A 23,012-nucleotide genomic window follows, 5' to 3' on the forward strand; every position below is an offset into this window, starting at 1 on the left:
ATAATTTTGTATAGCCAACTAAACTGTTTGTCCGTCTGCTATTTAGGCCAAGCTGTTAAGCAGCTCAAACAGTTCTTCAAATGTCATAACAATGACTTGAAACTTAAGCATTCAAGCCTCTCTCACATCATATCAATGTTGATTTCCGCTCAACTCTTGATTTTATGACGAACACACATTCCCAGCAGGCTTACACTCTTAAAATGAAAGCAACGCGTCTGGAGTTTGCATAATTTATGGCCCAGCGATGTGAGCTGGGCGCTGATCTATAGTTACAGTCACATTTGAGTTATGCTAATTTTGAAAATGAAACTGAGCAGCGGCTTGCTCAACCGCATGAGTGTTGTCAAAAGAAAGTTAATTAGGCGTGTTAGGCAAAGGCAAAGGGCGAGGTCATCGGCCAGCTGCTGCTGCTGCTGCTGCTGCATCAACTTCTAAGCCAAGTGGCCAAGTCTTGGCTTTTAATTGCTAACAGGTGTAATGCTCGACTGCACGCGAGGCGACTTGGACTCGCTTGTAATTGTGTGTGTAAGCGACTATAGACAGTTTGTTGGCCAACTAATTTCTGACCCCTTCCGCATGTTGTTGCTGCTGCTGCTGCTGCTGCTGCTGGAAATGTATTCATTTCATAAAGTTGACGCCGCTGGGAAACCAGAAGAAATTAACATGTTGTTGCTTTGCTTTGCTTCGCTTTGAATTTGAAAGGCAAGTGTGCTAATGTTACAAACTGACTTCCTGTTAACTGCAAGATTTGCAACACTTTGGCTTAGTTCATTAACTTGGCCATAAAGTGCAGTCTCTCGCTCTCTCGAGTCGAAAGCAAATTTCACTTTTTGCGCTTTTGCAGTTGCAAGTTCAACGAGTGCGCCATAAAATTTCAAGCCCCCAACCAGTTGAATAATAACCTGGCTGGCTCACTAGCGTGTCTCTAGATAGTTGGAGATTGCAAATTACCTGCACATATTACCCGCGGGTGAGTTCGGCCCTTTTAACGTTGCATTAATTTAAATATATTTTCTTTTTATTACTTTCACTTGCTGATTATTAAAATATTTGCGCATTTTTTACAATATAATTTTTTAATAAAACTATTTTTGTTCAGCTGTTAATGAATTGCTAAGTTTGTGCCATTATTATAACCTCTGCACCTCGAGCAACAATAAACTACGCCAGACAAATAAAAAACTGAAGCTTGAAAAAAACAAACTATAACTTACGCTTGCCATAAAAAAAATAGAGCTCGAAACGCTTTTCGCAAGCAAACGTGCTGTCATTAAATTTAATAAGCAGTTTTTAGGCCAAGCTCGGATTTTTGTAGACGCGGCTGCGGCCCAAAGAAAAGCACAGCACACAAAATGAAATGGTCTGGCTAAATATGAACACAACAACAATAAAACACACAACAATAAGAAAATACAATGAAAAGAAATAAAAAGTACAAATAGCTTTAGTTTGCGCTTTGGAATATTTTGCTTCCTAGTTTTCTTCGAAAAGTAAATGAACTTTAAACGCGCCGTCTAACAGTAACTCCGCTAGCTCTAGGCGTGTGTGTGTGTGTTAGCCCTAATTACGCACAGCAGCCAAATGAGTGCGCCGTTAAAGGACAAATTGAGTTATTAACCGGGTCTTGGGTCTTGGCTGCCCCGAAATGACTTTAAACTCTTCGCTTGTGCGAGAGGCGTAAACAAAAGACAAACTGAAACAAAAAACAAAAGAGCAAATGCGCTTTTAAAACGTGCCCCAGTTGGCACACTTGACGGAAATGCTCATTACGTACCACCGCCAACAAAAACTGCTGCCAATGTGCGGCAGCAGCTGCAACCCGCCCCGCCCCACCCCTCCCGCCTTTAGACGCTTTTGCTAGGTGACGCGACTAGGAGTTGGCCAAAAGGTAAAACGCTGAGACGGATGCAACTTTGCTGCTGTGAGTTATTGTTAAATATATTAAAAGAAACGACCCTTTTGTACATTTTTATGTGCAGGCTGGACAAGCAAAAAATTTTAAATTACTTGTTGCCTTTAAGTCAAAATATAAAAAAAAATTGTAATAAGATTTAAATAAAATTTCAAGCTTCATCAAACAGTTTGCTCTTTATAATCTAAAAATAAGACGAGAACAACAAAAATATGAAAAATAATATAATAATAATAATAATTAGAAAGACTTGCAGCAAGCGGAATGTTTAAAACTGTTTAATATATCAAGATGTACTAAATGGTTGCATCTAACGAAAATGCTGCCATTTATTTTGTCCTAATATACCAAAATAAATTTGAATTTGATATTACAATTCACTAATCCAGTGGGTAAGAATTTATTCATATAAAAAAGTATATATGAGTGTCTCAATTATTGTAATTAGTTTATTTATTATTATAATTTTTTGCTTATATTTTATCGCAATAAAAAAGATTTATTGTATTGCATTAAATTAAGTTGAATAAAATTTTGAAATTTGCAAGTTGCTGCATCAAGAACTCCCGAGTCCAATTCTAATTACTACATAATTATTATTTACAAGCTACAAAGCAGGGTGTATATATTTTTTTTAATGTACAATCTCGCATTACTGTGCATTATTGCAGAACTTTTTCTTTCGCATTCAATGCACATGAGCGAGCGCAAAGCTAAAGCTACTATATGGTCCTCCTCTATTTCCACTGCAATTTGGACTTCCTCCTCAACTCGAAAGTTCTGCCAGCAATTCTAGGCACTGCCTCTGCTATGGGGCGAGCACTTGCTGCAACTTTGCCGGCAACTGGCAACTCAATTATAAAATGGGCAAAACGCATAAAGCACTAAAATGAAAAAATGCTGCGCATGTTGCTGTTGCATTTGTTATGCTTTAGAGTTTTTGCAAAAATTGTTAAGCAGACATTTGTTAAAGTCCAAAAAGTAGTTTGACATGCGTTAATATTCAATTTATGAGCAGCGCATAGAAAGGCGCGCACACAAAGAGAAAGAGAGCGGGCCACAAAACCAATTTGAATTGATCGACGCCGCCAGCTGCGCAATGAGCGTGCAACATTCGAGAGCATGCTGCGTCTAAATGTTGCAGCTGCACCTGCTGGGCAACCAAAAAAAGAAAAAAAGGCAGCATGAAATTTCAATACCAAATTTAGACGAAAACGAGAGCAAATTGAAGTTCGCGTGTTGCCGGAAGTGCAATTGTCGCATACAACGCCCACAAGCAACCACCGCGTTGCACGTTGCTGAGCAACAATATAAATTTATGTGTTTGTGTGCGTGTGTGTGTATGTGTGGGTGCATTAATATTATGATAATAGGAAAATCAATCTAAGCAAACGCCGCCAACGTCAAAGACATTTTATCATTTAAGCGTGCCACACTTTAAACGAAATGAAAATGGAGATACAAATAAAACTCTCAAATGCAGCAGCACTTTGTGTGCATGTGTGCGTGTGTGTTTGTTGTGTGTGGTGTATAATTTGTTGTTGGCTTGTGCCAAACGCTCTGCTACAACATGTGGCACTTAAATGGACATGAGGCATGGGTCGACAGCTGCTGTCAGTCTCTCTTCTAGTATTATGGCCAAACATGTTTTACAAGTACGGTTAGACTTCTATACATACACACACACACACACACACGCACATGCATGCACATGCATGTGTGGTGGACACATGTTTTGCTTGTGTGTAAAATTTTTGGCATCAACTGTGAGCTGTGAGGTCTCTGCGCCAGCAACTTGCAACAGGTAAATGTTATTAAGCTACACACACACACACACACATGCAATTGGAATTTCGTGCAACATTTGCAACATGAAAAACTTGAAAAACCGGCAATGGCCCAATAGCAACAAAATAGTCAACATCATCAACTGAGAAATTGAGAGATATTAACAATTTGCACATAATTTCAGTTAGCTGCAACTCTCAGTGCAGCATTTTGGCCAAAGCGACGGCTAGGGCTGTGCTCTGTGGCATATGTGGCATATGTGGCAAGTATAATAATTGCCGCAACAATGTGGCAAGCATGCATAATTCATATGCACAACAATTTTCATGCATATGCTGCACATAAAGAAGACTTCAAATTATTTTAATTCAACTGCTAACTTTGCTTCAACTGTCCTGTGCTTTGTGTTTTGGAACACAGCAGCGCCTCAACTGTCAATGCTTGTTGGCCGCAGCAGTCAGCGTAGCTCAAAAAATTAAAAAAAAATATATAAAAATTGCAGCTTAAGTAGTTAATAAAAATTCCGAAAACACAGCATAAAGGCTCTGGAGCCAGAGCTTAGATTTCTTTTGCAGCCCAATCCCCAACCAAAATTCCAGTAAGTAGCGCTCTCTGCCGCAGACTCTGCCACAAGCGAACGTGCCACACGCGCCTCTCGATATGTCCGAACTGCAAGCGTCGCTGCTGCTCAAGCGACAGCTGGCCGAACTGCATCGCAATCCGGTCGAGGGCTTCTCCGCTGGTCTGATCAACGACGAGGACATTTTCCAATGGGAGGTCGTTATCATTGGCCCTCCCGACACGCTCTATGAGGGCGGTTGCTTCAAGGCGCATCTAATCTTTCCCAAGGAGTATCCGCTGCGGCCGCCGCGCATGAAGTTCGTCACCGAAATCTGGCATCCGAACATTGAAAAGAACGGAGATGTTTGCATTTCGATATTGCATGAGCCCGGCGATGATAAGTGGGGCTATGAGAAAGCCGAGGAGCGCTGGCTGCCCGTGCATACAGTGGAGACTATTTTGCTGTCGGTCATATCTATGCTAACCGATCCCAATGATGAGTCTGCGGCGAATGTGGATGCGGCCAAGGAATGGCGTGATAATTACGCGGAATTTAAGCGCAAAGTTTCGCGCTGTGTGCGGCGCAGTCAGGAGGAAGTATAACGGTCAACACACACACAAACACATGTACACACACACACACACGCACACACGTAGATGAATAAATAAAGTAAGCTAGCATCCAGGGCAGCTGGCAGTCGGCGAAAGTGTCAAAAGATTTTGCTTGCAGCTGCAAAAAGTTTTTTTTAATTAGAATTAAGCCAACATTGTTGCGGCCACTTGATTAGCCAGTTAACACACACTCACACACACACACACACACTCAGTGGCTTGTGCCAATTCTAAGCTGAATGGCTGTCAGCATTAATAAGTGGTGACGACTTGGGCGTTTGCGCTTCTTGGTCTGGGGTCTGGGTCAAGCTTAAGCCGCATGTGCTTAATACGCTTAGACTTGTCACTTGCACACTGACATAGTTCTCAAGAGAGAAAGAGAGAGCAACAGAGAGAGTTGTCTAAAGAGAGAAATAGCAAATTACAAAGCAATATTTAAATAAACTTCAGATCAATACCCCCAAAGGCTCGAGAGCTTATTATAAATTTTAATTAAATTAGCTTAAGAAAACAAAGCATTTTTTTATGTCTACATAAAATCAATAAATTTTTGATTATATTAACAGCAACCCTAAGCAACAACACTAAACTTTATGTTTAATTTAGTTTTCTTCATCGCGCTCTCTCTCTTTCTCTCCCTCTCTCTCTTTCCTTCTCTTTCTCTCTATGTCAACAACATTTGTTGGCTTGCTTGGGCCAGCAAACAAAACTCGCTAAAGCATTTCATGCGGTTAACTGCAAATATCATTTATTATGTGTCTTTTGTTATTGTTTTTAGCAACAAGTTTTTTGCATAGCTTTGCCCATAATCCGGTCATGCCTTCTACCACAAACTGCTGCCACATTGTTGTACAATGACTCAATGGTCAACATTTTAAACGGGGTGTGTATGAATATTTTCTATCTAATTGTAGTGCGCGCTCCACTCAAAATATGAATCAGCAGTAAAGTATATATATATATATATATTTGATTGTAGTATTTTGGAATTGATTTGGAAACTGGGTAAATAAGGCCATGCCATGCCAACAAAAAATAATAATACACTGAAAATTCAGCCAAGCGCTTGGCTTTGGCGCTTGCTAAGTAATAAAAAACGAAAACGAAAAGCTTGAAGAAAAACCTGCTTCAGAAGATGGCACAAAAGATGCTTACTACATTATTATATGTGTGTATACATATATATCTTCGATGCTACTCCAATGAATGTGGCGGCGACTGAAGTTCTTCATCAACGCAAAACTCACTCTGCCAGTAGAAATTGAATTGATGTTGCTGCTGTTTCTGTTGTTGCTGTTGTTATTGCTGTTGTTGCAGGCTTAAAAACCGGCTTTAGCTGTTGCTCTTGTCTTTTCTTGTCTGTGGTTAGCAAACGCACAAGCGTAAGCCGACACTGCGACGAGGACTTGGGTTTGGGTGTGGAAGCTCAAGCTGGGGAGCTGTTGTTGTTGTTGCTGTTGCTGTTGCCGTAGCTGGGGCCTAGCGATCGTTTTATAAATAGCATTCAATATACAGTGAAATCTATCTATTGCAGCAACTGGTGTGCGGCTGCTTATAAAATCTATCCCAAGGGTCATCTTTGAACAGGTAGCAAAGTGCAGGCAGGTAAGCTTCATTAGCCGACCCTAGGGTGGAAATTGAGGAAAAACCATGCACAGTGCAGTGCGCATTGGAGTTTCTGAGAAAAGGGCGCTTACTTACCTACAAATACAAGCGTAATATATCCAATAGAGACTCTCTCTATGTGTGTGTGTCTGTGTGTTTATGTTTGTGTTGGTGCGTCGCATACGTGTTAAATAAATTCCAATATGCGCTGAAGCTGTGTTGTTGTTGTTTCTGTTGTATCTTACAGATACATTGGCTCAGATACTGGTTTTGATTTCGTAAAGTTGTTGTAACACTGCCAACGAGCAGAGAACGAAGTCGCACAATGGCCCCGCCGCCGATCTTGTGGAGAAACCGAACCGAAAACAGTGAAAATGTCGCTTGGCCTCTTTGGTCGTTGCTCCTGCGCTCTATGAGTAATCCAACTAATATATCTACATACATACATACATAAGTATGTATGTTTATTTGTATGTTAAGCACTCGCGAAGGAAGCTGTGTGTGCTTCGAACACTTTCCTTTCCAATGAACCACTAATTTGTGAGGCCTGTTTTAATCTGTTTTTGTTCTTTCACAACACTTTGTACTTGTTAACAACATTTACACGCTTGCCGCTTTTGTCAGTCATAAAAATTCACGAAAAATAAAGAACAACAACTATCGAAGAAACTACCTGACGCGCTATTCGCCGCGTCATAAAAACTAATGTTGTTGTTGTTGTTGTTAACTCTGTTTGTTTGCTTGCCAGTGCTTGTCTTTTCTCAAAAACGCGCTACGATTTTCAACGCGTTTACATTCACACACTCCGCACACGTCCACCTGCCTCGACGATGTTTTTAAAATTAACAGAGAATTCGAAAAAATTACAGAGAGCGGAGTTGCTCAGCTTTTAACATTACAGTGCTCAGTGTTAACAGAGCATAGTATAAGTTGCGTTACTTACGTCTCGTTTGCTCTGGTTTCTATTCTGCTGCTGCTCTGCTCGCTCTTATATTATGCGTTTTTAAATTTTGAATTCTAACGTATAGTTAACAGAGCGTTAGTGTGGCGACATTTATTCTCACAACAATACAAACAATAAAATATTGTATATTAGCAACAAATTAGCCAATAATACAATACAGGTTACACTAACTATATAAAGAAATAAAATATGTATTGTTTTATTAAATTTTTCCAGCTTTATTTAATAACAAAAATGTACCACAGGGCATTAATGTTACTGCATCTGGCGTTTGTTGTTGCCGGCTTTTTGCTTGCTGGTCATTTCCTACAGATACAAACACCCCCGCTATAGAGCAGGGTAGTTTTTAAATAAATAAAAACACATATACATATGTATGTAGATGCATCTGAGAAATGAATATAAATGTACATACATACATATGTAAGTAAGTAACATCCACCACTTGAACGTAAGAGTTGTATTTACTTTTATGCAACATACACTGAAATGGCTGGCGTTAAATATTTGATGATGCCACGAGGCAATTGTCTGTTAGTTACTACAGACTAAAGCTTTTCCGCTTTTCACATTTAGCAAATGGCTGTCCATGTGCCATATCGTCCATGTTTGCCGACATTTGGGCATAACTGCTGTCAGCTGCATAGTCATTTACCTTTTATCAGTTGTTTGCTGCCTCATTTGCACTTGAAAAACTGTCATGGCCTAAGGTCCATGGTATGTTTATTTTACTGCTATTTGTCTGCACTGTGCGCTTGCTGTTGATTCTGCAGCTGCCAGTCTTTATCTTATCTAAGCAGACGTCATCGTAGTTAGATAGCAATGTCAACGCCTTCAATTCCCACCCGCCCCTTGAGTATGAGTTATTACTGTTGATGCTGCTGTTGTTGTTGTTGCCGGCAATGCATATGTCTCTGCATTTCCATTTGCATTTTCAACAATTGTCAATTGTGGAGGACGCACTGCAGCCGACGCTAGCAAAGTAATTTACATAGTCATATGCAAAGAGAGAAGAGAGTGTGATATGAGTTGTTGTGTTACATTTGTCTGCACTACGACAAGCTTGCATTGATGCCATCATGAAGGCAGCTAAAGCCAACGTCCCCACACCCCACCCCACGTCGCCTTACAGGAAAAATAAAACAACAACAATAACAGTCAGAAAAACTTGGCAAGGTTTTTAAGTATATGTCTGGCTTTTGTTTGCCGTACTGTTGTGTGAAATTTGCATAAAACTTAGTTTTGCTCAGCAGCTTCTTCAAAATTACTTTAAATTTGCTGCATCAACCGCCAAGCCTCAACACCAAGCTGAAACTGTCACCAGAGCCCAGCATGTGCTTTAAGCGCAACCTGCCCCTTGTCCAGACAAGGGTCATTAAAATTTGAATTCCACCTTTGCTGCATCTACGATTGCATATTCATGAGTGCGCCCAGTGCTCACCACCTCATTTACTTTACCAAAGTTCACATTGCTATTGAAATTTGCTGAACCCGAAGCTTTACAGAAAACACTTTTATATATTAAATCGACACATTTTTATTTGCTCTAAAAATTTTTAATCAAACTCCAGCTTCAATCTGTGATGACAACCTTAACTGCATCTGCAATCGCTGATTAAAAGAACTTGGGCCTTTGAATTATGCTTACCAAACAAATCGATTATATATATAATTGTATATTTCAGCGTACAGATTCTTTGGTATAAATAAACATGAGCCGCTCTTGCGGCAAAGAAGTAAAGACTACAATTTTATACTTAACTAAGCCCACTAAATTGTTTATGTAAGCCAGGACTAGTGATATTTCATGGCTCAGCCAAATAAACATGCAGTTTCCCTCGATCTAAAAATAGCCAACAAACAGAATCCCATTGTGAATGTATTTACATATTTCAAGAACTTGAAACAGAAACAAAAATGATGTGAAAATATTGTACTCAAGTTTATTGTCATTACTGACAGCTTTGTAAATTTAAATCGTTATACGTAAATTGTGTAGTGTAGTATCTATATAAAAAGTAAATAAGTAATGGGAAAACAAGCGAAGACTAAAACGCATGTGCTCATGGTGTGCGTTGGTAAGTGATTAAATCACCGCATATCTTCTTAATTTGTAATTTTGAAATTGATACACACAGATAATATTTACCGCTCGCCCATTGCTGAGGCAGTTATGCGCAAGAGTTTTGCCAAGTTGGGTCTTCAAAATCATTGGCATGTGGACAGTGCGGCTATTGAGAGCTGGCATTTGGGTGATAAACCAGATCCGCGAGCATTAGGCGTGCTCTCTAAGCATGGTATTGAATATCAAAATTGTGCCAGGTTACTGGTTTCGGACGACTTTAAAAAATTCGATTACATATTTGGTATGGATCAAAGCGATATGGCTTCTTTACGGCAACTAATTCCCAGTTACTCCAATACCAAATTGCTGTTGCTCAGCGATTTTTTGTTTACCCTGCAACCCAGAGAGCGGCTAATAGAAGATCCGCATTATGTAACTTTGAGTAAGTGATTTAATTTAGTTCTTTATATACACAAATGCTTTTTGCAGAATATGGGCGAGGCACCGTTCGAAAAAATATTTGATCAATGCTCACATGCATGTTTGAATTTTTTGAAACAAGCGCGCCTAAATGAGATTTGGATTTGAAACAGAATGGTGCTGCCAACTTGTGCGAGTCAACAATAGAGGTGGAGAAACATCGATGGTTGCCTGCCAAACATCGATATTAGCGATGTTTCAAAAATATCGATGTCATCGATGTTTCTCCACCTCTAGTCAACAACGTGTAAACAAACAAACATGGTGCAAAAAATATTAATGATATGTTTGGGTAAATAAATTTGCAATTTGCACTTACTATGAATGTTTATTTATTGGATTTCCTTAAAGGCAACATATGCCGTTCACCCATTGCCGAGGTTGTCATGGCAGACACTTTGACCAAAGCCAATCGGACAGATGTGCTGGTGGATAGTGCTGCGCTCGGCGGCTGGCACGTAGGAAATCGTGCTGATCCTAGAGCGCTGAGTACGCTGGAAAAGCATGGGCTAAAAAGTACGCATATTGTGCGTCAAATAACAAAGAAGGACTTTCAAGACTTTGATTACATATTCGGCATGGATGAGGATAATATGAAAGAACTGCGACGTCTGTCGCCACAGGGCTCCAAAGCAGAGCTGCTAATGCTGGGTGACTTTGGCTTGGACAAAAGTGAGCGCATCATTGAAGACCCGTATTACGTAAGATTTTTTTATACTTTATTGATTTTTATGCTTAATTACTGTATACACTTGCAGGAGCGAGGCGCCGAAGGATTTGAGACAGCTTATCAGAAGTGTGTTGTATCTTGCGGTGCTTTTATGAAACAGCGACTTCAGAAATAGTAAACAAATTACAGTGTCCACAAATATATGAAACTGGTTTTCGGAATAATGTAAATAAAATAGCACTTGTTGGTTGCATTGTGATTATGACCTATTTTAATTAGTGTGTGTGTGTGTGTTTGTGTGTATAATTGTTGCACGCTATGGTGAAATTGTGAGTGCGTTGCTATACACCATGCGCTGATAATAAATTCGCGATAATCTGTTGTTTTTTATAAAAATCGAACAGCAGTGCTAACTTATTAGGTGCTCTTTGTTCTAAACAAAATGAAAGTATTGTTTGTGTGCTTGGGTAAATAGATGCAACAATTATATAAGTTTTCCAATAGTGCTAACTATGACTCATCAACAGGTAATACCTGCCGCTCGCCCATGGCTGAAGCTGTTCTAAATCATATCATTGTAAAAGAACAATTAAGCAATTGGAGTACCGATAGTGCTGGACTGCGTGACTGGAATGTGGGCTTACAGCCACAAGGACGCGCTCAACAGTTGCTTAACCAGCATGGACTAAAAACTCAGCATCTTAGTCGCATAGTAATATTTAATACTTGAAGCTTCTTTTTGCCTCTGAAAATTAACACATGTATGCTTGCAGATAACAGTGCAAGATTTCTATGACTTCGATTATATATTCGGGATGGACGAGTCCAATCTGCAGGAGTTAGAGTGCATGGCAGCACGTTTACAACCAGCGCCGGCATGTAGGATAGAACTGCTTGGCAGCTATTTGGGACGCAAGCAGGATGAAATTATACCGGATCCATATTTTGTTAGCTGTGCTTTATAAGTTGTAGACCACTTTTTGACATTTAATTTATTGCAGAGTCAAGGTATGGGCAGCTTTCATGCGGTCTATTTGCAGATAAACGAGAGCTGTGAGCGATTTGTGGAGCAACAATTGAAGTAAAATTAATACAAGAGTTAAGTACATAGTTGTATGTATTTGAACATAAACTAAAAGACGCTGCCCTGCAGAACATTATCTATAAAACGTTGCCAGTTTTTCTCTAACAACTGATAGGCACGCTGTTGCTCAAGCTCCGTTAAGGCTGAGTAACGCACTGAGTTGAAAACCAGACTCTTGAGCACACGTAATCCCATATTGTTGGGGGCCATGCTCATAATGACGTAGTAGAAATCATAGCTTAGGCCCTTGGCATTCCAAAAGCCCGGGTCATCGCTGCAGATGACAATAGGCACATCCAAAGCCAAGTATTGTGCAGCAGGATGATTGCGCAGGTCCTGCACCAAGTGCAGCACCTGATTCGAAATGGGATTAATCTCCACTGCAATCTGGCGTGTCTTTACTGCATTCATGAGCAACGGATGCTTGGCCAATGCGAAGCCATGACCAATGCGCGTGGTGTTCAGCAGCAGCGCATCCAGCAGATTAATATCCGCCGAGGCACTATACCAGTCTGGAAAAGTAAAGTATTAAATAAATTGCTTACAAGTTAAATATTGCTGCAACAAACTTGTTTCGCCGGCATGAAAGAAGCGCATGCCTGGTGGCAAATCCTGCAGCACTGATATATACTCAAACAAAGGCTTGCCCTTATCCTCCTGCCCCACCAAGTCGAAGCCAACGACGAAATTAGGATAAGCTTTTCTGTTAAAAATTAAATAATTAAGGCATTCAGTGGCTGCTTATAAGCATTAACCTACTGCAATTTTATAAACTCCTGCACAAGTTCACGGATTTTGTCAATGCCAGAGCCACGCCAGACGGCAAAAATGATCTTAATGCCCACAAAACTAGGATGCAGTCGCACAAACTTATCGTTAATTGCCTGCAGCTCCTGCAAGACCTGCATGCGCGGAAATGTGCGACCACTGGCATCATAAATCTAACACCAAGAAAAAAAGATAAGTTAAGGCATTATATGCAGTAGGACTGGCAGCTTACCTCCCGGAAACTGATGCGCAGCTCGGCATACATAACATTATCGTTGTAGAGCTCCTCCAGTAGTTGCCAGTGATAGGCGCGATAGGCGGGCAGATAGTAAATGGCATCTGTTAAGGCATCAAACATGTTTTGAAACCTGTCCCAGACTGAAGTTATGGTGGGATACTCGACTACAAAAAGTAATTTATGCTTAAGGTCGCCGTAATTGGTTAAAACTTTCGATTCTTACTCTCAGGCACCGGTGTATAGAGATTAATAAGACGCTCAAAATTCTCATCATATACAGATGGGTCTAGGGAGTTGCGTCGCTCATCCGCCACTGCAACATACTGCGAGGTACAGCCATGTTCCCGTGGCGCACGACGAAAGCTCAATCTGCTTTGTCCTTGGGCATTCGTACAGCGCAGCAGGCCGGTCATATAGGATAAGGTCTGCACCACCCAACGCGAGCTTACAGCGGCTGTGTTATGCACATGTAGGACTGCGCCCTTGGGCATCTGCTGCAGAAATTTGAAGACTGTGCTGCGATCAATCAATGGCTTGGCCTTGAAGAAATGCATAGCGGCTGCATTTTGGTCGGCATTGCGATAGCCCTGTGCCAGTTCGCCCAGCTTGTACTGCATGAAGAGATCATCCACTTTGGCCTCATCGCTACGCAATTCGATGCGACCGCCAGTCATAAGCTGCTCCTCGGCGCTGAGCACCGCCTGACGTGCCTGCTCATAGGCTAACAGTTCAGCAGTTAAATATAGGAAAAGAAATGCTTACATTTAAGTTAACCTACTCAGCTTGTTAGGCGTCTGCGCATAGAGCGCAGTCAACTGCAGACTTAAGAACAGCAGCAGTTTCAGTTGACTCATTATGACACAAGCGCCAAAGGATTTGAACAGGCTTTGACTTTGCTTTATTTACTTAGGCCAAAACTAATGAGCCACCCACTTGGATATTGACCTTGTCGACACTGACACGTTTGCTTTGGCAACTTTTGGGAGCTGTTTGTTCCTCGGCACAATGCGACCTGTCAGTAGCAATAACTATCTAGTACTGTGGGGCATTAACGCCGGTTTATCGCTCCACACACTCTACGTTCGAAAAAATGGCAAAAATAACAATAAAGCAACAACAGCAAGGAACGTTTATTACTAATCATGTTTTCTTTTGGTAGTGCCAAAAGCCTCGCTGTCTCTGCTAATTTTGTTCTATCATTATTACTATTATTTTTTTTGACTGCTTTGCATATTAAGTGATTTCAAAAACTGACGACAAACTGGCGTACGCTGCCGTTTTTAATTCTTATACCCTACACTTAAGGGCGAGCATAAGCAACAATTCGAAACTTACATACATAGTACATATATCAAAGCTTCATATGCAAAATTAAATTATTGATTATTTACACAAATAGTATAAGTAATGTTTTGTATTTTTAAATTACAGGTGAGCTGATAATCGCATAAGCCACTGCTATTGTATCTTCCAATTGTAAGTGACGTTTGCGGACGCGGTTTGATGATTTCGAATAACATTTGAATTAAAAGTGATTTGGGCGAAGAGGGCTGGGCTCAGATATTTAACGGTAATTGCTCCACAGTTAAGTCACATTATTATACAAAAAAAAAAAATTATTTGTAATAAGCGTAAATAGCCAAGATAAGAGTTTGCACATGCTTCTTCATAATTAGAAATGTAAAAATAACTATTAACTCTAATCTGAGCAGCTCTAAAATAACAATTTCTATAATATTAGCCAAAGTCAATTTCTTATATGCATAACTTACTCGTAATTGTTTTTTTAATCAATTATGATCTTTTAGCTCAGAACAGTTTTATGCCTACACCCCATGCAATGTAACATTTCAATTTTAATGGCCCCACAACAAATTGGGTTAGTAATATGCTACAAATAAAACTAAAAATACAGCGCTGATAATATGTACATGCATATACTGTACTGTACTGTAAAAAACAAAAAATAATAATATCATATAAAAAATTTGAGCAAGTACGTTATAGAAGAACATTTGGCTCTCATAATTCTTTGATACGTCATGGATTTCAAGTCTAAACTCTCGCATGGCCATGACGAAGTGCCATGAATACTTATGTATTTACATACACAATAACAATTTGTGAGTGTGTGAGTTTTATTTGCACCCCCAACAACGATCAATGTGCGCACAATTTGCAATTCACTGACATTGAACTCTGTCCACAGCTCTCACTCTCTATCTCTCTCTCTCTCACTCTTTGCCTCTAAATTCCTCAAAGTGCTCTCGTAGTGTCTGCTGAGCGCGGCTCGCAGCATCCGAAGACGCATCGCAGAAGTGAGAAAGAGCACTAGGCTGGCAGCGGAACCAACGAGAGTGCTGGTGGGCTTATCATCGGCGTCAGTTGTCCAGCGAACGTCAAGCTAAGCTACCGTTTTATTATCGATCGCATAGCGTTACTTCTACGCACTAATTGCATAATGCGGGCGATGTTGTTATGCCAGTTGGTGGCACTGCTGCTCGGCAGTAGTGTCCAGCTAGGTGCTGAGCTGCGTATGTAATGCTTTAAAGCAATTGGTATTTAGTCTAAGCTTTGCATATTTTAGAGGCATATCAGACATTGCGAGAGCGGGTTATGAAAGCAGAGCTAACAGCCTCGTTGGGTGGCAATCTGTGGCTATCATCGGACGAGGAGAAGGCCAACAGCATACTGATGAATGCCAAGCGGGCGGAAATTGCTGAGGGCGTGAAAAATCCCGAAAAGTATGCGCCGGCAATGCATTTCTTTCACGGCAGACAATATGCGCGACAGAGCGAAGTGTTTCGCATCATACAAAAGATGCCCAAGGGCGCATTTCTGCATGGTCACAATACAGCTATGGTTAGCTCCAAATGGATAATACAAAATTTGACCACAACCAACAATCTCTACACCTGTCGCGATATCAACGGCGTGCTTATATTCACCTACAAAGCTAACGATACCATGTGCCACAGTGAGGAGCAAAACGTGTGCACCGAACGCATCAACGCCGAGGATCGCAATCAATACGAACGCCAGCTGGAGAAGCACATTAACTTGTACACAGCCAAGCCAGAGAGTGAGTCATACATACATACAGTATAGATACATATAGTATATTGTATACTTTTAAATGCCTTTGTTATCAGCCTTACTGGTTGATAGAAAAAAGCTTTGGCAACGCTTCGAGAACATATTCACAACTGTGGATCGCTTGTATAAATATCAGCCAACATACTGTCTGTATCATAAGCGGCTGCTGGAGGAGCTCTGCGAGGATAACATCATATATGCAGAGATAAGAGCCTCGCTCTCACCTGTAAGTATGCAATCAATTTGTAAGCTATTCAGCATTTTTATTGAGACATCCATAGCTCTATGATGATCATAATCGCACATATTCTGCACTGGATGTGGCCAATGAGCTGGAACGCATAACGGAGGAGTTCAAGGCCAAGCATCATGACTTTGTGGGACTCAAGCTTATCTATGCCAAGCGTAATCAGGCCTCTGAGGCACAAATGGCCGAGCGTCTTAAAACTTTTAAGCAACTGCAGTAAGCTTATATTTTATATTTTTATAACCTTATTTATTTGCAACCTTTTTTTAATAATTTTATATTAAATACTCTAATAACTGTTGCAGCGCTGCCAAGCCTAATTTTATAATAGGTTTCGATATGATAGGCAATGAGGATTCGGGAGATTCAATAAGCAAATTTTTAAATGAATTTTCCGATATGCCCAGCACAGCCAACTTTTTCTTCCATGCTGGCGAAACAAGTAAGTAGACAACACTTCAAAGAACAGAAAGTTCAATAATTGTCAAACATTTGTTTAGATTGGCATGGTCGCTCTAGCTGGAATATGATGGACGCCATACTGTTGAACACAAAACGCATTGGGCATGCATTTGCCTTGCCCAAGCATCCGCAGTTGTGGTCCACAATCAAGAAGCGTAACATTGCCATTGAGGTTAGTCCGCTGTCCAATCAGGTTTTGGGCTATTTGTGGGATTTACGCAATCACCCGGCCACATTTATGATTGCCGAAAACTTTCCCATTGTGATATCAGCCGATGATCCCGGCGTCTGGGGTGCCAAAGGTCTTAGCTATGACTTTTATTACGCTTTCATGGCCATGGCACCAGCCGAAGCGGACTTACGTTTCCTCAAGCAGCTGGCATTAAACTCAATCAAATATTCCGTGCTGACTGCGCAGGAGAGACGTAAAATTAATCGTGTATTTCAAAAGAAATGGAGAGAGTTTATTGCCAATATGTTGAATCCCAAGTTTAATTAGAAAAACAGCTTACTTATGTACATATTTAATTATTTAGATATTGAATATTAATCTCCACATCGGTACGTCATCGTATCATAATATTTAGATATAAACATAGAATTGCTAATATGGTTTATATCAGAAAAGTATACTTCACTACTGCAAGTAAATTCATCGATGTGTTTTGTATTACTTGTAATACCCAATAAGCAATCCTTCATGGCACTATCTGTCCCCATGCAATTGGCAACAAATCCACTTCCACTATCCCCTTTACAAAGCGTGTAATTGTCCATCGTGCTCTGCGCGCTAAAGTGGCCAGTTTCGGAGCTCGTTATATTGGCGGCAACCATTGTCAAGTCCAAGAATTCGTTTTTATTCGACTTCGTGCTCCAAGTGATAATTTGACCAACATAGCCAACAACGGGCTTCACTTTAAAATTTCCGAAAGGTTCCGGCAGACAGATTACTTTCTCAATCGTTACAGCATCAATAGACAACCTTACTAGAGCAGTATCCCCATCATATTCACTATCCTGGTAGTGAAAGGCTCTGATTTTAATAAAATAAAAATTGCTCATATAAATAAAAGTATAAATAATTGTTAAATCATAATGTTTATACTTACTCATTAATTTGTATTTCAAGAACTGCTCTGCCATAAGTATTATTAACTATTTGCAGTTTGCTGGTAGAAGAACCAACTCTATAAAATGCAGGATTACGATTAAGATCATCTTGAAAGCAGTGTGCGGCCGTCAAAACCAAATTCATCTTTATCAATACTCCACTACAAATATACTCGTAATCCAAAGTCTTTTCATTAAGCTCATAAATGGCAACAGTCCACTGCGAAAATGTGGACGACACTTTTAGTGCGCTTTTTGATAGTCCTTCTCCACTATTATATCCACACCGAACTTTACAATAGTCTTTCATGTTGGCACTACGCTCCCATGTTCCATCAGGGAGACACTTCATCGTCGGTTGAGGCATTGTGTTTTCTTTTGGGACACCATATCCTACATTGCAGTCAAAAAGTACTGTCATGCCTGATCTAATACTTTTTTCTCTTGGTCTTGTTATTGTTATTGACTCCGCAGAAATGTATGAATATGGTTGTAAAGAGTCGTCACAGTACAACAGACTTTCATCGCATATTTCTAAATAAATTATGTTTAATTTCATTAATTGTAAATCATCATCAAATGAAATACAAACTGTTACTTACTGAGACATCGTACATAATTTAATATTTCTGGATACCATTTTTTTTCTTCGCAACGTCCTACGGCCACTTCAGTTTTTAATTCATATCCTTCTTTGCAACTAAATCTTACACTCATTTCATTTATAGGTGGTGCAGCTGATTGCAGAGTTTGACTATTAATAATCACAAAGGAATCTTTGTTATATTCATCAATTGGACAACCGTTGGTGCCATTTGTATCTGGATTTAGGTTTGGCGGTTTCATGGAGCAAATTGGCAGCTTGAAGTGCCAGTTGCCTGAGTTATTGCACACATTTGAGAAATTGCCCGAAAACTTTCCACTAGCATCATAGCATTCAAATTCGGCTGCTTCATTTGCGTACACAAAGTTTTCTTTGCCATTAAAATGAAAGCTGGTTTTGCTTCTAAATTTTAGACCCAAGTGGCGAGGCTCCATACAAGTAAATTTTTCCCTCAATGTTATATTTTTTGAGTGATCTTCTTCTAAACAGACTTTTGGCATTTCATCTGCTCCATCCATACAATCCATTGAACCATCACAAAGTTTGTTACGATCCAAGCACTTGCCATTGCCACACTGAAAGGAACTGGATGGACAATACTCAGCCTGCAAACAAAGCTCTAAGGACTCATCCCGTCCGTTGGTACAATCATATTTGTTATCACATAAATTGCCCATCGGTATGCATTCGCCTGGCAAGCACTCGAATTGCCTAGCAAACATAAGAAAAGAAAGTTGTGTTATAATAAGCACGCAGCTATAGTTGGACGTATCTAATTTGTTAAACATTTTGGTCAATATTCCGCAAGATATAAAGAAATTCGTCGGGCATGTTCCAATCTACTAAATTTGTTTTAATCGGAGATGTCTTTTTTTTCTCTGTTACATACCCTTGCAACAGCTTAACATTTTTATTAAAAATATGTATAAGTATAGCGAAACGTATATTTTAGTAGATGGTAGGGTTTAGTTAATTATTATTATTTAATATTCAGACCTACTGCAATTTCCAGTAATTTTTGCTTTCACTTCATCGTTCTTCAAGCAATAGGATAAAGCTTCATATGAGCTATAGTATTTATACTCAGTGCAATTGTGAGTCATCTCTGGGTTAAATTCATCTGCCTTCATACAAATAACTAGGGCTTCATCTGAGCCATCGGCGCAGTCATTTACTCTATTACAGTTCTGACTGGCTTTAATTTGAGCACCATTTGCACAAACAAAACTATACTGGTCCGCATATGTTTCATTGAGTTTGCACATATAAATGGACTCATCACTGCCGTATGGACAATCCTTGAAGCCATTACACTTAGTACTTAACTTGTGTGTAGTGCCATCTTCCTCACATTTATACAAAAATGAATTTGCGGATATGAATAATATACTTGTACACATCAGTATAATTATTCGAATCAACATTATTAGCAGTGTTACCGACGTGAGCGCTTAAGTTGAACTGGTTAGCTGCAAACGGAAGCTAAATACTTATAGTGAAGCCATATACATATGTATACATATATACGATAAGCCTTTCAGATATGCATACATATGTACTTACTATTTATAATTTATATGTATTTATGAAAACCATTAAATTTTGTACTGTTATTGTTATTTGCTTAAAAATTTGTAATCTTAATACCACCTGCGGGAATCAAACACCAAGCAAACATTTATATGCAGGCTATTTATTGCAATACATAGAAGCTAAGAGACTTGGCAGCAGCCATATATTATTATATATAGTGGTGGTGCAGGGAATAGCCTGCATAGCTTTAAATTTTGACAATTTAAACACTATTGACCTTAAACTCGCTCCGCTGCTTATCATACTTTGCGCTATGTGAAACGGATGATAGTTTAGGTATTGATTGTTACAATTTGTGCGTAAAGCCTGGATAAATGAATAATTTGCGGGGTTTTAACTATTGCAGCTAACAACTTATTAACTAAAATCATTAAGCTTATTAAAACAAGCGCTGATATTGCCGTAAGCCAAAGAACTTGCAACGTAAGATTAGTTGTATTTATAGTAAGCTCAAGTAGTGTCAGCAGAACAGGCAGAAATCAAAGCGGCAACAGAATAGTTGAGACAGAGCAATTGCATCTCATAAGCTCAGTGCCCCGCAGCTGTGATCCATAATCAAGAAGCTATATTAAGATGTGCGTTTCCTCCAAGCAGATGACGTTAATCTCAATCTTAAATTCCGTTCTGAGTACGTCGAAGAAAAAAAGCAAGTGTATTTTGAATCCCAAGTTTATTTACAAAAACAACTTATGTATACAATTGATTAATTAGATCTTGAATCTTGGTTTAATTTTTAATGCAATAAGTACACAATTACAGTTACTAAGTTTTCAGGCAAAATAAAACATGTTATAGTTCACATCTATATGTCATCTGATGGTAGTATTTAGATATAAATATAGAATTGCTAATATGGTTTATATCAGAAAAGTATACTTCTCTACTGCAAGTAAATTCATCAATGTGTTTTGCAATACTTGTAATACCCAATAAACAATCCTTCATGGCACTATCTGTCCCCATGCAATTGCCAACAAATCCACTTCCACTATCCCCTTTACAAAACGTGTAATTGTCCATCGTGCTCTGCGCGCTAAAGTGGCCAGTTTCGGAGCTCGTTATATTGGCGGCAACCATTGTCAAGTCCAAGAATTCGTTTTTATTCGACTTCGTGCTCCAAGTGATAATTTGACCAACATAGCCAACAACGGGCTTCACTTTAAAATTTCCGAAAGGTTCCGGCAGACAGATTACTTTCTCAATCGTTACAGCATCAATAGACAACCTTACTAGAGCAGTATCCCCATCATATTCACTATCCTGGTAGTGAAAGGCTCTGATTTTAATAAAATAAAAATTGCTCATATAAATAAAAGTATAAATAATTGTTAAATCATAATGTTTATACTTACTCATTAATTTGTATTTCAAGAACTGCTCTGCCATAAGTATTATTAACTATTTGCAGTTTGCTGGTAGAAGAACCAACTCTATAAAATGCAGGATTACGATTAAGATCATCTTTAAAGCAGTGTGCGGCCGTCAAAACCAAATTCATCTTTATCAATACTCCACTACAAATATACTCGTAATCCAAAGACTTTTTATTAAGCTCATAAATGGCAACAGTCCACTGCGAAAATGTGGACGACACTTTTAGTGCGCTTTTTGATAGTCCTTGTCCACTATTATATCCACACCGAACTTCACAATAGTCTTTCATATTGGCACTACGCTCCCATGTTCCATCAGGGCGACACTTCATCGTCGGTTGATCTAGATTTGTAGGTTTGGCATCATATCCCTCATTGCAGTCAAAAAGTACTGTCATGCCTGAAGTAAAACTTTTTGGTTTTGGTATTCGGACTGACTCCGCAGAAATGTATGAATATGGTTGTAAAGAGTCGTCACAGTACAACAGACTTTCATCGCATATTTCTAAATAAATTATGTTTAATTTCATTAATTGTAAATCATCATCAAATGAAATACAAACTGTTACTTACTGAGACATCGTACATAATTTAATATTTCTGGATACCATTTTTTTTCTTCGCAACGTCCTACGGCCACTTCAGTTTTTAATTCATATTCTTCTTTGCAACTAAATCTTACACTCATTTCATTTATAGGTGGTGCAGCTGATTGCAGAGTTTGACTATTAATAATCACAAAGGAATCTTTGTTATATTCATCAATTGGACAACCGTTGGTGCCATTTGTATCTGGATTTAGGTTTGACGGTTTCATGAAGCAAACTGGCAGCTTGAAGTGCCAGTTGCCTGAGTTATTGCACACATTTGAGAAATTTCCCGAAAACTTTGCACTAGCATCGTAACACTCAAATTCGGCTGCTTCATTTGCATAGATATATTTTTCTTTGCCATTCGACTGAAAGCTGGTTTTGCTTGTAAATCTTAGACCCAAATGGCGAGGTTCCATACAAGAAAATTTTTCCCTCAATATTATAATCTTTGAGTGATCTTCTATTAAACAGACATTTGGCATTTCATCTGCTCCATCCATACAATCCATTTCACCATCACAAAGTTTTCTACGATCCAAGCACTTGCCATTGCCACACTGAAAGGAACTGGATGGACAATACTCAGCGTGCAAACAAAGCTCCAAGGACTCATCCCGTCCGTTGGTACAATCATATTTGTTATCACATAAGTTGCCCATCGGTATGCATTCGCCTGGCAAGCACTCGAATTGCCTAACAAACATAAGAAAAGAAAGTTATGTTATAATAAGCGCGCATCTGTATGCGTTGGATACAATAGACTTTACTCAATTTGCTACAACAAATTCGTTATGCAAACGAATGGATGCATAATGGATGCCTTCTTTCCCCTGTTATAAAAGGGTGGGCATACTTCAGTGGATGGTTAGGCTTGTTTCACTATATATAATTACTATCAATAATTATTGACTTTTCATACTTATTGCACTTTCCAGTAATTTTTGCTTTTACTTCATCGTTCTTCAAGCAATAGGATAAAGCTTCATATGAGTTGTAGTATTTATACTCAGTGCAATTGTCAGTCAACTCTGGGTTAAATTCATCTGTCTTCGAACAAAGAATTAGGGCTTCATCTGACCCATCGGCGCAGTCATTTACTCTATTACAGCTCTGACTGGCTTTAATTCGAGCGCCACTTGCACAAAGGAAACTTTGTGCGTCGAGAAATGTTTCAGAGGATTTGC

At 39.3% G+C, this 23,012-nt stretch overlaps 9 protein-coding genes across 10 annotated transcripts in view; 5 read left to right on the forward strand and 4 right to left on the reverse strand.

Annotated features, from left to right (window-relative positions):
* LOC108602749 (mediator of RNA polymerase II transcription subunit 15) overlaps nucleotides 1–7,106 on the reverse strand; it is a 37,635-nt gene extending 30,529 nt beyond the window's left edge. The window contains exon 1 of the mRNA XM_017990910.1: nucleotides 6,578–7,106. The gene's annotated coding sequence lies outside the window, so the exon portion shown is untranslated. The remainder of the gene's footprint in view (nucleotides 1–6,577) is intronic.
* Nucleotides 4,135–4,980, forward strand: LOC108602757 (ubiquitin-conjugating enzyme E2 G1). Its single transcript, XM_017990929.2, has one exon. The coding sequence runs from the start codon at nucleotides 4,364–4,366 to the stop codon at nucleotides 4,865–4,867; it is 504 nt and encodes a 167-aa protein (XP_017846418.1). The 5' UTR covers nucleotides 4,135–4,363; the 3' UTR covers nucleotides 4,868–4,980.
* Nucleotides 7,107–9,405: 2,299 nt separating the features above from the next.
* On the forward strand, nucleotides 9,406–10,122 carry LOC108604663 (low molecular weight phosphotyrosine protein phosphatase 2). The gene is made up of 3 exons (XM_017994214.2): nucleotides 9,406–9,523; nucleotides 9,584–9,942; nucleotides 10,000–10,122. Exons 1-3 carry the CDS (start codon nucleotides 9,475–9,477, stop codon nucleotides 10,096–10,098), a joined length of 507 nt encoding a protein of 168 aa, XP_017849703.1. The 5' UTR covers nucleotides 9,406–9,474; the 3' UTR covers nucleotides 10,099–10,122.
* LOC108604664 (low molecular weight phosphotyrosine protein phosphatase 1) lies at nucleotides 10,119–10,920 on the forward strand. Its single transcript, XM_017994215.2, has 3 exons — nucleotides 10,119–10,282; nucleotides 10,342–10,691; nucleotides 10,749–10,920. Exons 1-3 carry the CDS (start codon nucleotides 10,252–10,254, stop codon nucleotides 10,833–10,835), a joined length of 468 nt encoding a protein of 155 aa, XP_017849704.1. The 5' UTR covers nucleotides 10,119–10,251; the 3' UTR covers nucleotides 10,836–10,920.
* Nucleotides 10,921–11,007: 87 nt separating this feature from the next.
* LOC108604665 (low molecular weight phosphotyrosine protein phosphatase) lies at nucleotides 11,008–11,766 on the forward strand. The gene is made up of 4 exons (XM_017994216.2): nucleotides 11,008–11,127; nucleotides 11,188–11,372; nucleotides 11,434–11,607; nucleotides 11,662–11,766. The coding sequence occupies exons 1-4, from the start codon at nucleotides 11,103–11,105 to the stop codon at nucleotides 11,743–11,745; spliced, it is 468 nt and encodes a 155-aa protein (XP_017849705.1). The 5' UTR covers nucleotides 11,008–11,102; the 3' UTR covers nucleotides 11,746–11,766.
* On the reverse strand, nucleotides 11,662–13,628 carry LOC108604661 (adenosine deaminase 2). Its single transcript, XM_017994213.1, has 6 exons — nucleotides 13,529–13,628; nucleotides 12,974–13,471; nucleotides 12,745–12,914; nucleotides 12,504–12,685; nucleotides 12,314–12,447; nucleotides 11,662–12,256 (listed from the first exon to the last, which is right to left on the reverse strand). Exons 1-6 carry the CDS (start codon nucleotides 13,602–13,604, stop codon nucleotides 11,793–11,795), a joined length of 1,524 nt encoding a protein of 507 aa, XP_017849702.1. The 5' UTR covers nucleotides 13,605–13,628; the 3' UTR covers nucleotides 11,662–11,792.
* A 1,505-nt stretch (nucleotides 13,629–15,133) lies between these two features.
* LOC108602011 (adenosine deaminase 2) lies at nucleotides 15,134–17,074 on the forward strand. The gene is made up of 6 exons (XM_017990014.1): nucleotides 15,134–15,284; nucleotides 15,338–15,832; nucleotides 15,903–16,072; nucleotides 16,128–16,309; nucleotides 16,399–16,535; nucleotides 16,594–17,074. Exons 1-6 carry the CDS (start codon nucleotides 15,212–15,214, stop codon nucleotides 17,052–17,054), a joined length of 1,518 nt encoding a protein of 505 aa, XP_017845503.1. The 5' UTR covers nucleotides 15,134–15,211; the 3' UTR covers nucleotides 17,055–17,074.
* Nucleotides 17,075–17,089: 15 nt separating this feature from the next.
* On the reverse strand, nucleotides 17,090–19,331 carry LOC108601455 (modular serine protease-like). Of its 2 annotated transcripts, XM_033294140.1 has the most exons (4): nucleotides 19,270–19,331; nucleotides 18,268–18,980; nucleotides 17,665–18,199; nucleotides 17,090–17,588 (listed from the first exon to the last, which is right to left on the reverse strand). In XM_033294140.1, the coding sequence occupies exons 2-4, from the start codon at nucleotides 18,944–18,946 to the stop codon at nucleotides 17,102–17,104; spliced, it is 1,701 nt and encodes a 566-aa protein (XP_033150031.1). In that variant the 5' UTR covers nucleotides 18,947–18,980; nucleotides 19,270–19,331; the 3' UTR covers nucleotides 17,090–17,101. The 2 variants fall into 2 exon arrangements, with proteins under 2 accessions (XP_033150031.1, XP_033150030.1); XM_033294139.1 differs by lacking the exon at nucleotides 19,270–19,331 and having other exon boundaries at nucleotides 18,268–19,069.
* A 1,333-nt stretch (nucleotides 19,332–20,664) lies between these two features.
* Nucleotides 20,665–21,633, reverse strand: LOC117134872 (modular serine protease-like). The gene is made up of 3 exons (XM_033294250.1): nucleotides 21,215–21,633; nucleotides 20,780–21,138; nucleotides 20,665–20,675 (listed from the first exon to the last, which is right to left on the reverse strand). The coding sequence occupies exons 1-3, from the start codon at nucleotides 21,631–21,633 to the stop codon at nucleotides 20,665–20,667; spliced, it is 789 nt and encodes a 262-aa protein (XP_033150141.1).
* Nucleotides 21,634–23,012: the final 1,379 nt, after the last annotated feature.

Source organism: Drosophila busckii, chromosome 3R (assembly GCF_011750605.1).
Source record: "Drosophila busckii strain San Diego stock center, stock number 13000-0081.31 chromosome 3R, ASM1175060v1, whole genome shotgun sequence".
NCBI classification, from domain to species: Eukaryota; Metazoa; Arthropoda; class Insecta; order Diptera; family Drosophilidae; genus Drosophila; species Drosophila busckii.